The sequence below is a fragment of the Populus nigra genome, chromosome 5 (assembly GCF_951802175.1).
Source record: "Populus nigra chromosome 5, ddPopNigr1.1, whole genome shotgun sequence".
NCBI classification, from domain to species: domain Eukaryota; kingdom Viridiplantae; phylum Streptophyta; class Magnoliopsida; order Malpighiales; family Salicaceae; genus Populus; species Populus nigra.
In genome coordinates, this window is record NC_084856.1 from 21,918,929 (window position 1) to 21,933,276 (window position 14,348).

Below are 14,348 nucleotides of genomic sequence, written 5' to 3' on the forward strand. Positions count from 1 at the left end.
AATCCACATTTTGCACATTTGCATGTAGAAGAAGAAGAAGAAGAATACGGGAGGGAGGAGAAAAGGGGAAAGTTACGTGGTATGAAGGAGGTGGTGTTGTCATTGCTGGGAGGTCTAGTATGGGAGTGTGGCTGACAAAGAGGGTGAGGTGGAGAAGTTAATGCTCTTGGGGTGCAGTAAGATTACGATGGAGAGGAAGAAGATGAAAAAGTTAGTGGTGGTGATGGTGGTTGTCACTGTTACCAGTGAGCAGATGGGTTGGTGGAGAGGTTTGGTCGCTTTGGTTCACGGTGGTGTTGAGGTAGTAGTGGTTGAAAAAACGGTGGAGAAAGAGGTGGAAGAGGCTAACAAAGAAAAAAAATTGAAAAAAAAAAACAAGTTTTTTTTTCAACTTTGGCCTCAGATTTCTTGATCTCAATGCATGGAATCCTCTTCTATTTATAGGGGGTGGAAGAGAGGCATTTTATCTTTACTGGTGCCAAATCTTGGCCTTTGATTCAACCCGAAAGGATCTCAACTGTTGACTCAAAGTGGTCATCATGAACTGTCAATATAACTGTTAAAAGGTTGTTCGGGTTCGCCACTTTGAGGCGGCGCCACAACTGTTATGATGTTAATCAACCTGAAAAAACCATATCGGTGTATAGTCGAAGGTCAGATCATCATTTACGTATATGTTTTGTCAAATTTGATGGAGAGACGAATCATTAAATTCGATGGAGAAACGAAGCATTTAATGAAAAGTAGCTTTGTAAATAGTCTTTTCGACCTAAAAAGAAAGAAAACAATGAATAATAATCAGACAACATGTCGTCTGATCTTTTTTTTTTTACTCTTTAAAATGGTGTCGTTTTGGAATTTTTAGGGTTTTAATTTAGAGGTTTGGCTAAAGTTCTTTTTGATCCTCCGGCTTTTAATTTCTTTCAAGTGCACTCCTAATTAACCATAAACTTCTAGTTTTATGCAATTTTACCTTGGTCTTGGATTTATGCAAATTGACCCTCAATTGACCATTAAACTTTTAATTTTTTTTAATTTCACCCTAAATTTCAATCAATTGAGTTCCTATAGTTCGATGCCTTTTGTAAAATGATAATTGGTTATGAATTTCTTCAATTTAACCTTTAATTGACCCTAAACTTTTTATTTTCTTGCAATTTCGCCATTGATTTGAATCAATTGACTTGGTAAAAATTAAATTTGATCTTCTAAAATTCAACCTTCTCAATTAAGCTCAAATTAGGCTTCAAACTTATTTTTTCTCCAATGAAACCTCTAATAAAATTAATTTAACTCATTTAAAGTATAATTAAGTCCTTCCACCTACTTAAATCTTTTAATTGGACCCAAATTAATTCTTGAAATAATTAAAATTTTAATTTGTCCCATGATTAAATGAAATTAGCCTATTAAAAAACTAATTATATCTTTGGACTTAATTCTTATGCAGATTTATCCAATAATCATTTAATTTGACCTTGGATCTGCATTGTCATTCTAATTTTAGGCACAACGGGGTACGATCAGGCTTTCGACTTCGTCCAAAATTGTAGGTTGATTTTAATGCATGATTAAAATCCTTCCTCAGCCAGCTTTTTTCTCATCGCCAGTCTCCTTGCTATTATTATTTATTTTTATTTTTATTTTTCAAAAAGGAAAAAAAAGGTAAATTTAAAGGAATAACCTAGAAATGGGTTATGACATTTTTAGTGTGCGTTTGTTAATGCAGTGCAGTGTTTTTTAAAAGTGTTTTTCAATTAAAAATATATCAAAATGATATTTTTTCAGATTTTATTTTATTTTTAATTTAAAATCATCAAAAAACACTTAAAAACATTAATTTAATATTTTTTAAAATCAAAATTAGTTTGAAAAATAGGTTAAACCGCATTACAAATTAATTAAAAAAACTTCTTCACAACTAGATTATATATAGATAGACATTAATATACATGCACATACAAATTAAGAATCAAATATATGACTCAAATAGCTAAATTGAATACAATACTAATATAACATTTTGTAACTTAGATATAAGACCCAACTTGGGGCTGCCTCGGCCTAAAATTTAGGTTGCGAGTCTATCTTTTTCTCTTTTTTTTACCAAAACATGTTATATTTTTTTTAATAAAATGATATGGTTTTGGTAAAAAAAAAAAAATTCCAATTCAAAATGAAATATAACTTGGATCAAGTTTCAAATCAACGGGATACTAAGATTGATTTGTTGTACCCATTTTATAATTATATTTTGTTATGCTAGTAGAAATTTTAGAATATCCCATGTCCTCTCAGAACCCATAATGATCTGATGACCCCTTGTAAGGTGCTGGTATGACTTTCAAGGGAACATTTTTTCTAAGTGTTATCCCCATTTTTTCAGTCATGTCCACGTCCTCTGGCTTGAGATCATCTGGCAAAATCCAATCAAATGAAAGCAAGAGCGATCCAAGAGCCAAAGGAAGTACACGAGAAGCAAGCGGCATGGCAGGGCACATTCTACGTCCAGAACCAAATGGTATGAACTCAAAATGACGACCTTTGTAATCCACCATGTTTGGTTCCAAGAACCTTTCTGGCTTGAAAACCAAAGGGTCATCCCAAGTCTTTGAATCCCTTCCAATGGCCCACACATTAACTAGAATTGTTGTCTCTTTAGGGATGTAATAGCCTAGCATCTTGCAAGGGTTCATGGCCATGTGCGGGACTAAAAAAGGGAGAGGAGGGTGAAGTCTCAGTGTTTCCCTGATGACTGCCTTTAGGTATGAGAGATTCTCAATGTCTTTATCTTCGAGCTTCTTGTCGAGGCTAATGGTGCTTCTCAACTCGGATTGGACTCTCTTCATTACTTTAGGGTTACGTAGAAGTTCAGCCATGGCCCATTCCAAAGTGCTTGTTGTTGTATCAGTCCCTGCCGTAAACATTTCCTATAAGAAAAAATCATGACAATAATTAAGATTGTTAATGATTTAATTTTGTATACTATCTCCTAATAATTTCTTTACTATGGTTTGGAAAAAACCCAGCCCCAATATAAATATTATAATTAATTTTTGTTTTTGAACATTAGTTAAAAGCAAAGATATTATAACTAGTTTAAACTCTGAGTCACGGGTTGCGTGAATTAAATGAAATCAATCAAAAAAATATCATTTTAAAAAAAAATTAAAAAAATCAAATCTAGTTTTGACTAAATATATTAATTAGTAGGGTTAACTAAGTCAAATAGAATCAACTCAAAATTAATTTTATTTTAAAATGCACTTAATCCGCAAGCCAAATCAATTGGGTTCTAAGTTGACCCACTAATTCATGTTGGGTTTGATAAATATATTTAAAAGCACTTTCAATTGTTGAGTGAATCCAATCATTATAATTTATTATTATTATTCTTAAGTAAATACGTTTCTGTAAAATATTTATTTTAATTTTTTATGTTTGATTTATTCTTAAAATAAATGATTAATGTAAAATACTTTATAATTAAAGAGAAGATAAGCTTAAAATAATAGAAAATTAACAACTCACGGTTTATAAAAGATAAAAAAAAACATTTTAAGAGATTAGCTTCAATATTAAATTATGATCTCTATTATTAATTAATTCATGTTTTCTTTTCAATACATATTTTTCATACATACCAAACAGGCAAGTACTAAAAAATATTCAATTATTTTTTTTAACATAACCAAACAATAAAAAATATATAAAATGTTTTTTAAATGAAATATATATTTCTAAAGGCAAATTATTTTACATAAAACAAACGTATCCTTATTTTAAATATTTCACGCCTGAATCCCACTCCAACCATGATTTACTACTGAAGGAGTATATTTTACATCAATTTTTCTATTTCTTCCTCCATGCTTTATTTATTTATTTATTTTTATTCCTCTATATAATATATAATTAAGAATGATCACACGGGTTGATCAAAAGTTGAACGAGTTGATATGTATCCAGACAGGAAGAACTACATTAAATTATGGGGGCCATGTGACCCCAAGCGTATGTCTAAAATTTTAAAAATCTTTAATTATACTCTTTAATTTTACGTGGTTTGCACTCTCAATAATCACTTAGTTCCTTATCTGCCTCCTCCAATCCAAAATTTTTGGTTCCACCGCGTGTATGTAGAGCTATAGTTTCCATAGTCCAAGTCATAGTTATAATTAGACCTAACTCGGAGTTGGATTATGAGATTGATTTTTACGTAAATCTAATAAAATTCTTTTTAAAGATCAAAACAATAATCTTGAAAAAAAATCAATGAAATTCTAACCGAGTAACAGATTAATATGTCCAATCAACTAATTCAATCTGGATTGATTTTTTTTTAAAAAAAGCCAACAGCTCAAGCTAGAGCTGATGAAGGTAAACCTATCAGCGGGGCGGAGTTTACTAACAGAGGTCTGAGCATAACAAAGCTGGCAAACGAGATGTTAATTACTAGGTAGACAATTATATTAACACAGGCTTTGCCGCCTCCGAACAAAAACACAAAATTGTATGCAAAGATTTTGCTGGTGGCTGAGGTCTATTAATTTTGTATATTTGTATTATAATTCTTATACTTGTCTACTTAGTGGCATGTGTAAGAGATAGGACAGAAGAGATCAGAAGATCCAAAGGAAAAGAGATGCTACTTACAAAGACAATCACATTGATCGTTGTTGCAGAAAATCTAGAGGGTTCCTCCACGCCATCGCCACGAAACTCCAAAAGGACATCTAGGTAATCTTTCCTCTTGTCATCTCTACTATTTTCCTTTTGCACACTCTCTGTTCTTTCTTTGATGAACCCTCCTGCAATCTCAAAGGCTCTTGCAACATGGAACTGTGTCTTCCTCCTTATACCTTGTGGATCAAGCCATCTTAAAATTGGCAAAAAATCAGCCATGTTAGGCTTACCTGCCAACTCCGTGACCTTACCTGCATGCTGAAAAAACTCAGCTCCCTTCTCCGATTTTGGGTCCAATAAATCTTTAGAAAACATGAGGTTGCCAATAAGATTAAAAGCCATCAAGAAAATGTATCTCCCTAGGTCAATAGCGCTAGTGCCATTGGCGCTACCATCTTCTATGTATTGCAGCATGCCATCGATGCACCTAGTTCGTGCACCCTGCATGGCATCAAGGCGGCTAGTCACAAAGAATTCGGTGGTGCATAAGCGCCTTAACATGCGCCAATGCGGTCCATATTGGGCTGTGATTATAGACCCTTCATTGCCAAAATCACCTTTCATAGCCTCGTAGATTTTTCTCCCAGCCAACACCGCATCATGATTCTTGAACATCTCACGAGCCACTTCGCTCGAGGAAATGACCACGTTACACATGGACCCGAGCCAAATGGTCATGATTGGACCATGAACACGAGCCAAATTAGCAAAAGACTCGTGTGGTGCCCAACCCAACTGGAAGATGTTGCCAACCACTGGCAATGGTCGAGGCCCTGGTGGTAGCTGCCCTTGCTCTTCTGAACGACGGTAACGACGTTGAGTCACCACTGCCCATGCAACCCATAGCAAGACTGCTAGAACCAGACCTGCAATTTCATAGTCCATATCTTTCTTTGTGTGTATGACTAGTGCTGGTTTCTCTTGTACCCTAGGTAGGCTCCATTTTATATAGAATTCCATGCATGTCAGGTTAAATAGTGTATATTGATCAAGTAAAATTTGTATTCGTCTTCTTTTGATAGGAATCTCAACCATATATATATATATATGTTGAATAATTGCATGTAATCATTGCAGCAGAATTCGATTACTATATCAAAATAAAAGAGACAAAAATGATATATTTTTTGTAATTTTTATTTTTAAAATATAAAAATTTACTGCAAAATTAATTAATTATCATAAAAACATATTTATTTTATATTTATATTTTTATCTTTTTAATGAAACATATTTTTATTTCGATTATATATAATAAAAATTCTCTCTTCGATACTTAACAATTACAGATTAGACACAAGGTGAATCTGGTTTTGATTGATACTGAAATCTTTCAAAATCTTACTGCATCAGTTTTGGTATACAATAATTCAGATCCGTCGGCTTGGTCCCCTACCGGCCCATCCTGCGGTCCCAAAACCTTCAACATATCTTCTAAATGTTAGGTGAATTTATTAACTTATGTTGCATGAATTGATTGACTTAGTCCCCACTACTAATTTGATTCCAAATGCATCATTTTTTTATGAAATCCAAATACGTTTGATTTGTTTTATAGGTTGAATCCAGCCTATAAATGCTCAACGCATAATTTGCAGGGCGCCGCTAATTTGATTCCTTCGACTAAATTCCAAATTTTAGAGGTATTCTTTGCATTTTCAAGTTAGAGACGACAAGCTTCGTCTCTTTTTTTATTTTTCCCACGCTTTAACTGACTAGAGATTTCATTGAAACGCCATGACCACGTACAATGGGAAGGGACAACTCTTATAGAAGTAGTTGGAAAATCATAAATGAATATTGCTCCATGCCTCATGGTAGCAAGCTAATATTTGATGATGATTTTATATTATTTTTTAATGTAATCTTTTGTGTGAATTCTTTTAATTTAATTAAAACTTGCATAAATTTATTATTAGCTATGTTGATTTGATTTTAAATATAAAAAATATAGAGTTATAAAAATTGAACTCGTGATATCATTTAATTATTAAAGTTACAATATTATGTCAAAAAGATATTTTAAATTTTAAATTTTAAATTTTTTTTGGGTGAAAAAACAATAATATTACTTATGTTACGTGCCTTCTAATGCATCCAAATCAAAATCAGACTAGTTAAAAAGGTACATGTAAATATGTTCATAAAGGATGACAAAAGTAATTAAGAAGTTTGTAAATCTTAAGGTGGTTAAAAGGGAACAAATGTGTGTGTGTGTGTATTTGAGGTGGTCGGGATTTAATTAGTTAAGTTATGTCTTCTTCTAATAATTAAATTTCTTATGGATTTCTATTGAAATGTGTACGAGTTCAATTTTTTATTATATGAAGATGTCACGCATTAAACAATGAAAACTTTATAAATTTATTAATTGTTTTGTCTAGAAAAAAAAAATCTTTAATAAAACTAGTATTTTACTAATCCTCAAGCCATCAGAACTAAAACATATTATCTACAAGTACGTATTTAGGCCTAGGTTTTTTTCTAAGTAAAATCACAGAAAGGTTCCTCACCTCCTTCCGTATTAACTCTTATTTTCTGTTGTTTAGTCATTAATTAAATGGCTAATTAATAACTACTTTTCAATAAATCAAACGATGATTTATTTCCCCCCTTGTAGTTTGACGAGTAAGAAGTAGGCAAAAAGATTTTCACTTTCCTTCTACGAAACGACGACAAGGAACGCATAATTTGAGTGATTCGCGATGACCTCCGAATCCCCCATACACATGCATTATTAAGACAAGCCATCTAGTGGGAATGAAATAATCCAAATGGAAGAGTAAGATTAAAAAAACATGACCAGATCCTCAAGTAGAGCTGGACCAAGACAACAAATGATGTAATCAATAAGAATAAAAAGACTTTCATAAAAATTATCTGAAAAAACTATTTCCCGTAGCGATTGTGTCTCTATACACCATTTACTATTCATTACAACAATATAATTACTATATTATTCATTAGTCATTTGATCTTTTAACTTGGCTATGGGGTGTTAGGTTGGTCTTTTCAACATCTTTTGAGGATTGTATGGGGTTATGTTTTTTAATGCATAATAAAATTATTAGTGTAACGCTTTAATAAAATAATCTAATGTCTTTTGTATTGTCGATACACGATGTCGCGCGACAGCTCCATTTTTTTATTTAATAAAAAGATAATTTTGAAAAAATTAAGATTTAATTGGAGTCGCCATCTAGTAATTTGAGGGAATTAGAAATCTCAAATTAGACACTAGTCTCATAGATTCAGGTACTAGGTTAGTTATGATTAAAAGAAGGTAAACATCACTCTTAAAATATCCTTTCAAGAGAAAGGTTACCTTGATCCATATTTTATTTTTAAACTTTTGACAACGGTCCTTTTTTTGTAAAAAAAGGCGTGTCGACAAACAATGTTCATTCTTAAAAAGAAAGATTATGTTGGTATCGCAAAAAAATAGGCATAACCCATACTTGAGAATTGAGCTTTGGAACCGCGCACGATGACGGGATAAAATGGGAGTTAGACCCGCGTCATTATTCTTTTTTATATTTATTTCAGGTATTTTACAAAATACAAAGAAAATTTTACAAATAGTTGTATAAAAAATAAATAAAATACCACTAGGAACCCCCAAAATTACATGAGTGCCATTGTATAAGTAAAAGACTGAAATACCTTTGCACTTCTAAGAAAATACCCATGTGGCGCGTGTAGCTCATGCGTGGCCACTGTTGGAGATGTGAAATTCTTCGGCGAGATTCCAGGCCAAAAAGGATAGATTACGGTAGATCTAGGGGAGACGATTATTATGACAGTGGTTTCGATGACCGTTGATGGCTGATGAGAGAGAATCGATGGTTTGAAGCTTCGTGTGGCCGAAGATGTCGTGGCCTTTATCCGCAAAGATACGACAGAGAAAGCGATGAAAAATGCCTAGGGTTTTCTAGTGAGTAGGTGAGGAACCTTTCTGTGGTGGTCCGGACTCTTTAGGTGGCCGGAGTTGGGAGAGCCGTGTAGAGAGAGGATCGCCAGCGAGAAGAGGGAGAATCTCTTAGATCTGTTATGGTGTGGACGTTAGCATGGTAACTTGGGGCATCGAATCTCATGGACCGTTGGATTAGTTATGAATTCGATGGCCGTTGATGGCTGATGAGAGAGAATCGACGGTTTGAAGCTTCGGGTGGCCGAAGATGTCGTGGCCTTTTTCCGCAAAGATACGACAGAGAAAGCGATGAAAAATGCCTAGGGTTTTCTAGCGAGTAGGTGAGGAACCTTTATGTGGTGGTCCGGACTCTTTAGATGGCCGGAGTTGGGAAAGCCGTGTAGAGAGAGGATTGCCAGCGAGAGGAGGGAGAATCTCTTAGATCTGCTATGGTGCGGACGTTAGCATGGTAACTTGGGGCATCGAATCTCATGGATCGTTGGATTAGTTATGAATTGATCATACGGCTACGGTTTGCTTGATATGAAAATTAATAGACGACCCCGATTGTCAGATCTTTGCTTCAGTATGATAGGATGCACTTGAGGCTTGGTATACCAGGTGACGTGATACGCCAGGATTAAAGGACAGACCGTTTAAAGGGCTCAGATGAATTTCAGTTTTAATCCAGTGTACTTTGCCTTATTTGATCAGCTCTAATCAAGGGTCCATAACTAAATACTATTTGATCTAACGGTTAGGATATTTTTTGGTATTTTTTAAATTATTATTTTTTTAAATCAATACCTTTGTCGCTTGAAGAAAAACTAAAAAAACATGAATAGTATAAGCATGAGGATTCACTTCTTCCTTTGTGTTCTCTTTTACTGGCTTTTATAGCCAATGACTAGGGCCTAGCGGAACAGGGCATTTATAACTAGGAGACACGGCTTTGTCCGAAGAAAAAATTTCACATGCCTCAACTGCACCAACTACTGCAATAAATATTTCTGCATTATTTATTTGTATAATGATAAATATATATGTGTGGGTAAAACTAAACGCGGATCAGTATTAGAAAATACACGTTCAGCAGCTAAAAATTAACTTTGATTACCGGAAATTTCATGACTTCATCATTTAAATTTTTTAACCATGACTTCATGGACTTGATTGTAATTTCATCGTAGTTTGTATATTAATATTGTTTAATTCTAAGGGTATTTTTTGATTTTGTATAAATAAATAAAAAACAAAAAAGATGTTGATGCTTGCATTGCACGCATCAATTGCTTTATTGTCTTCTTACAACTCATGCGATTGGCTCTGATAGTTGTAACCATGATTTTACCGTATTATTTGATTTGTCTCAACATCGTCTTCCTTTTTAAATGGCGCATATATGACAGTTCAACGTGTTTTGGCCCAACTTACCATTAATTAATTTACGCAAAGGCAGTGTTTAGCATGTATAGGCATTGCCTACTTGTACTCAAGTTCATGGAACTAATTTTATTTTTATTTTTATTTTTAAATTTTTTACCTTTATAACCTGCTTTTTAATTTCCTTATTTTTTTAATGGGGACATGATTTTTTTCTCTAATTAAATTAATATACATAGATAATGCAATCTTGCTGTGAGCAATAATCTCATTTATAACTATATAAAATTGAGCTTTTTCGAGGAAGAATCCCTTTTGACATGACTACGATCGTTTATTCTTTGATGATTGATCAAATGGTTTTTAAAGTTCTAGGCCTAGATGGATTTAATTACTGATAATTGGCTCATGATTAGCAGGGAGTTAGGCAGATTTATGTTAGGTACGTAGTATATTCGAATTTTCAACGAAAGGCTACTTAATTGTGATTGATATCCCCAATGAACTTAAATGTGGGCAATAAACCTTATCAGCATGACTCGAGATATTCAAATATATGGCTTGAAGTGATCAAGTGCAATTATATTTGATGTGTACGTAATTGCTACAAAATTTGTGACTAATTCAGCAAGAATAATGTGATTGTTCTTAAATATTATATGCATGATTCATGTGATTTTCTTTTCTTCTATTTAGTTTACACTAGTCTATTGGTCCAGGCTCCACCACGGGTCGGGTTAATTTTTTTAAAATATTAAAAAATTATTAAGAATATGAAGATTTTTATATAATATTATTAAACATAACCAAGTAGATTAATTTTGAAACCTCCTAACTCGACTCTTTATCTAACTCGAGTTTCAAATTAAACAGCGTGGAAGCTAACTTGACTTAAATCGATTAATTTCATGGGTTCAAATTCAACATTGATCATCAGTGAAAACATTATTTAGCTTTTAAAAAAACTTCAAGATAATAATTTTTTAAAAAAAATATTGAGACAACAACAGATTAAATCTACCTCGGTCTCCTCACGACCCTAGTCATAAATTCTATTGGGTTTAATAACTTTTTTATAAACTATTTTTATTTAATTATATGATAGAAATAGATACTCATAAAATTAAATACCGATCTAAAAATAAACACTTATTTGAGATAATTATCCCTATAGAAAGCAAACAAAAATCATTCATGCAATCTATTTTCCAACCAACCTAATATTGAAGGATAAAATTGAAAAGAAAAAAACAATTAAAACATATTATCTACAAGTATGTATTTAGGCCTAGGTTTTTCTAAGCATAATCATGCAGATTCTTGTGTGCGAAAAGGATAGCAAGCATGAGAAATTAATTCATAGTGTGCTGTGAGGATCGGATTGCCCTAAATATATTTTGAATTAGGGTTTGAGATTTTTTTTCAAAACTTTTATTGGTTTTGATTATACAGGCACAATATTCGTGCTATATAAAATTAGTATATTGTGTGATTATTTCTTTTTTATCTACTGTGATATTCTTTGTATATAATAACAATTATAGATGGTGATGCATGCATGGTGAATCTGATTTTGATTTTGATTTTGATTTTGATGGATGAAATCTTCCAAAACCTGACTACCTCAGCTAAGATAGACAATAACTCAGACCCATTGGCTTGGTCCCCTATCCCTCCTGCGGTCCCAAATCCATCAACATTATCTTATATGTTACGTGAATTGGTTAACTTATGTTGCATGAATTGATGAACTCATGTAGTCCCCTCCAGCGGTCCCAAATCCATCGACATTATCTAAAAAATAATTCTCCTAATAAAGTTCCTGGCTAGCTCCGCCCCTGTTTATTAGCCATGGCAGCTCTTATGAACCATAGTGGTAAATAGAATTCCCCCATGACTAGCTAGCTAAGGTCACAGGGAAGAAATTCGATTTGTTTTTTCACATCTAATTCATGGATCATGCATTATGCTAGCTAGGCCAATTCATCCATGCGTAATTCTTCTCAAAATTCATTAATCACTCGCGCGCAGCCTTAGATTACATTCATCAAGGTGATTCGTACAAGGGTTAGGAGCAGGAACAGATCAAGAACATGGAAGTGCAACCACTTCCAACTGATGGGGAACTAAAACATTTATTCACAAAAACCTTGATTCAAGAGGACATGCATGCTAGACACTTTACTCTTCTTGGAGATTCAAATGATTACTCAGCTAATCTACGTACCAACACCAATCTGCAATGAAATTGTCACAAGAGAATATTGCAAACCAGGATGCATCCACCAAATCAAAGATTGGTGACCATTTACCATGAAAGTAAATGCAAGAGCTTCAAATTGCAGAAAAATGATTATTGGCTTGCCATCGTTAAGGAGAGCTATTTTGAAGTTTGGTGACACCAATGCTTGTTGGGTGTGTTGCCATGACCAGGGGTGGAGGAGCATAGAAAACTGAGGTGGGCTGTAGCCCAGGTAGAAAAATAGATCCTAAAAAAACCTAATATCCCATCTTATAAATATAGCCTTTTTATTTACTTTTTTCCAAATCTGTATATATAAATAGCCCCGTCTGCATTATTCCTTATTACGTTCCTACCTTTTCATTGGGCTTCTTAGCCTTTGGCATCCCATTTCTCTTCTTACTCATTAAATAAATCTCTAGGATTTTCTATTCCGGAGAAAAGAACTCATTTTATATATCCCAATTTATATGTATTTGATTCATAGAAAAACACTAAAAAATTTAATTTTAAAAAAATAAAATTTTAAAAAATAAGTTTAGGAGTGTAGTTGCAGTTGTTTTTTAAAGTATTTTTCATGCCGAAATGTATCAAAATAATGTTTTTTATTTTTTAAAAATTATTTTTGAGATCAACGCATCAAAACGATCCAAAACATATAAAAAAATAATTTTTAGCAAAAAAAAAATAATAATAATTTTGGGGGAACGCGGTTTGCACGGCGTTCCCAAACACTCTCTCTGTAGCCCCATCTCATAGCAGCAAATAAATACTCAATCAACCATGAGGAGTGTAACTTAATTGGTCAACCTCTAGGTTTACTCCTTAAAGATCACTAGTTCGAGTTCCACAAACCTTAAAGCCACTAAAGGTTTACATGGTCGTTAACTTCAGGACTTGTGGGATTAATTAAGGTGTACGTGAGCCGACCCGAATATTCACATTAATAAAAATAAATAAATAAATACTCAATCATGATATTTCACGCGCTTACCACATCTTTTGCCAGCTGCTTAACTCCCATTGATATGGAGTATGGTTTCTTAGATCATCCTTCTATTCATAATGCGAAAATATCCATGTATCATTAGTGAAGTGATGGAAAACAAAAGGTCTGAAACCAGAGTGTCTATTCATTGATATTAAAAAATAATTTATGTTTATTTGTTCATAGCCCAGGATAAAAAGTATTCCTGGCTCCACCCTTGGCCATGACCTAGGTGGTAACTTCAGTCTACTTATTGAAAAGGTAACAACAGTATTTACTTCAATTATCAATTTCATTCCTTGGCTCCATTCATTAATTTATTGCAATTAAAGTCTTTTTTTGGGTCTATATCAATTCATTAGATCATGATAATTCTATAAACAAATTACAAAGCTCAATTTTCATCGAATCTAATGTTAAAAGATAAAATAAAAAAATAATTAAAAATATAACAAAAATATAACTCGGGTCAACCTAGGTTAACATGTCACCAAACCCGTGACTTGGATTATGAGACTGGGATAGCCCCATAAAAAATAAATTAAAACAAATTATAAAACTCAATTCTCAATTAACTTAATGTTGAAAGATTAAATTAAAAAAATTGATTAAAAAAAGCGTACAAAAAAGACTTGGGTCAACTAAGTTTAACCATGCAAACTCGTGACTCAATTCATGAGATGGGCTAGCCTCATGTAAAACAAACCAAAATAAATTATGAAATCTAATTTCCTATAAACCCAATGATGAAAAATAAAATTGAGAAAAAATCAATTAAAAAAATTGAGTTAACTCGTCAAACTCACGTTCAATATCATGAATTTGGGGTAATCTCATAAAAAATAAATTGAAAAAAAATATGTAGGCTAATCTCCAATAAACCTAATGTTAAAAGATGAAATTGAAATTGAAAAATAAATAAATTAAAAAACAACTAAAGAAAGTTAAAAAAAAAACAATATTTAAGTAAATATTGCGATGAGAGGTAAAACACTCTCCACTTTTAATTATTTTTTTTTAGTAATAAATTTGTTGGTTACTATATATCTTGGAAGCTTCTTATTTAAGAAATAAAAATGCCTTTGGTAAAACTGGACTTCCATTACCATGTGAAAACTCAATTCTCAATGGGGCATCAT

The 14,348-nt window shown here is 32.8% G+C and overlaps 1 protein-coding gene across 1 annotated transcript; it reads right to left on the reverse strand.

Annotated features, from left to right (window-relative positions):
• Nucleotides 1-1,901: 1,901 nt before the first annotated feature.
• Nucleotides 1,902-5,671, reverse strand: LOC133694068 (cytochrome P450 76A2-like). Its single transcript, XM_062115492.1, has 2 exons — nucleotides 4,657-5,671; nucleotides 1,902-2,930 (listed from the first exon to the last, which is right to left on the reverse strand). Exons 1-2 carry the CDS (start codon nucleotides 5,644-5,646, stop codon nucleotides 2,295-2,297), a joined length of 1,626 nt encoding a protein of 541 aa, XP_061971476.1. The 5' UTR covers nucleotides 5,647-5,671; the 3' UTR covers nucleotides 1,902-2,294.
• Between the last annotated feature and the right edge of the window lie 8,677 nt (nucleotides 5,672-14,348).

Coding starts and splice junctions, on each gene's coding strand:
- LOC133694068 (XM_062115492.1), bottom strand. CDS start 5,646: ATGGAATTCTATATAAAATGGAGCCTACCTAGGGTACAAGAGAAACCA. Junction 2,931..4,656: donor CGATCAATGTGATTGTCTTT/GTAAGTAGCATC, acceptor TTTTTCTTATAG/GAAATGTTTACGGCAGGGAC.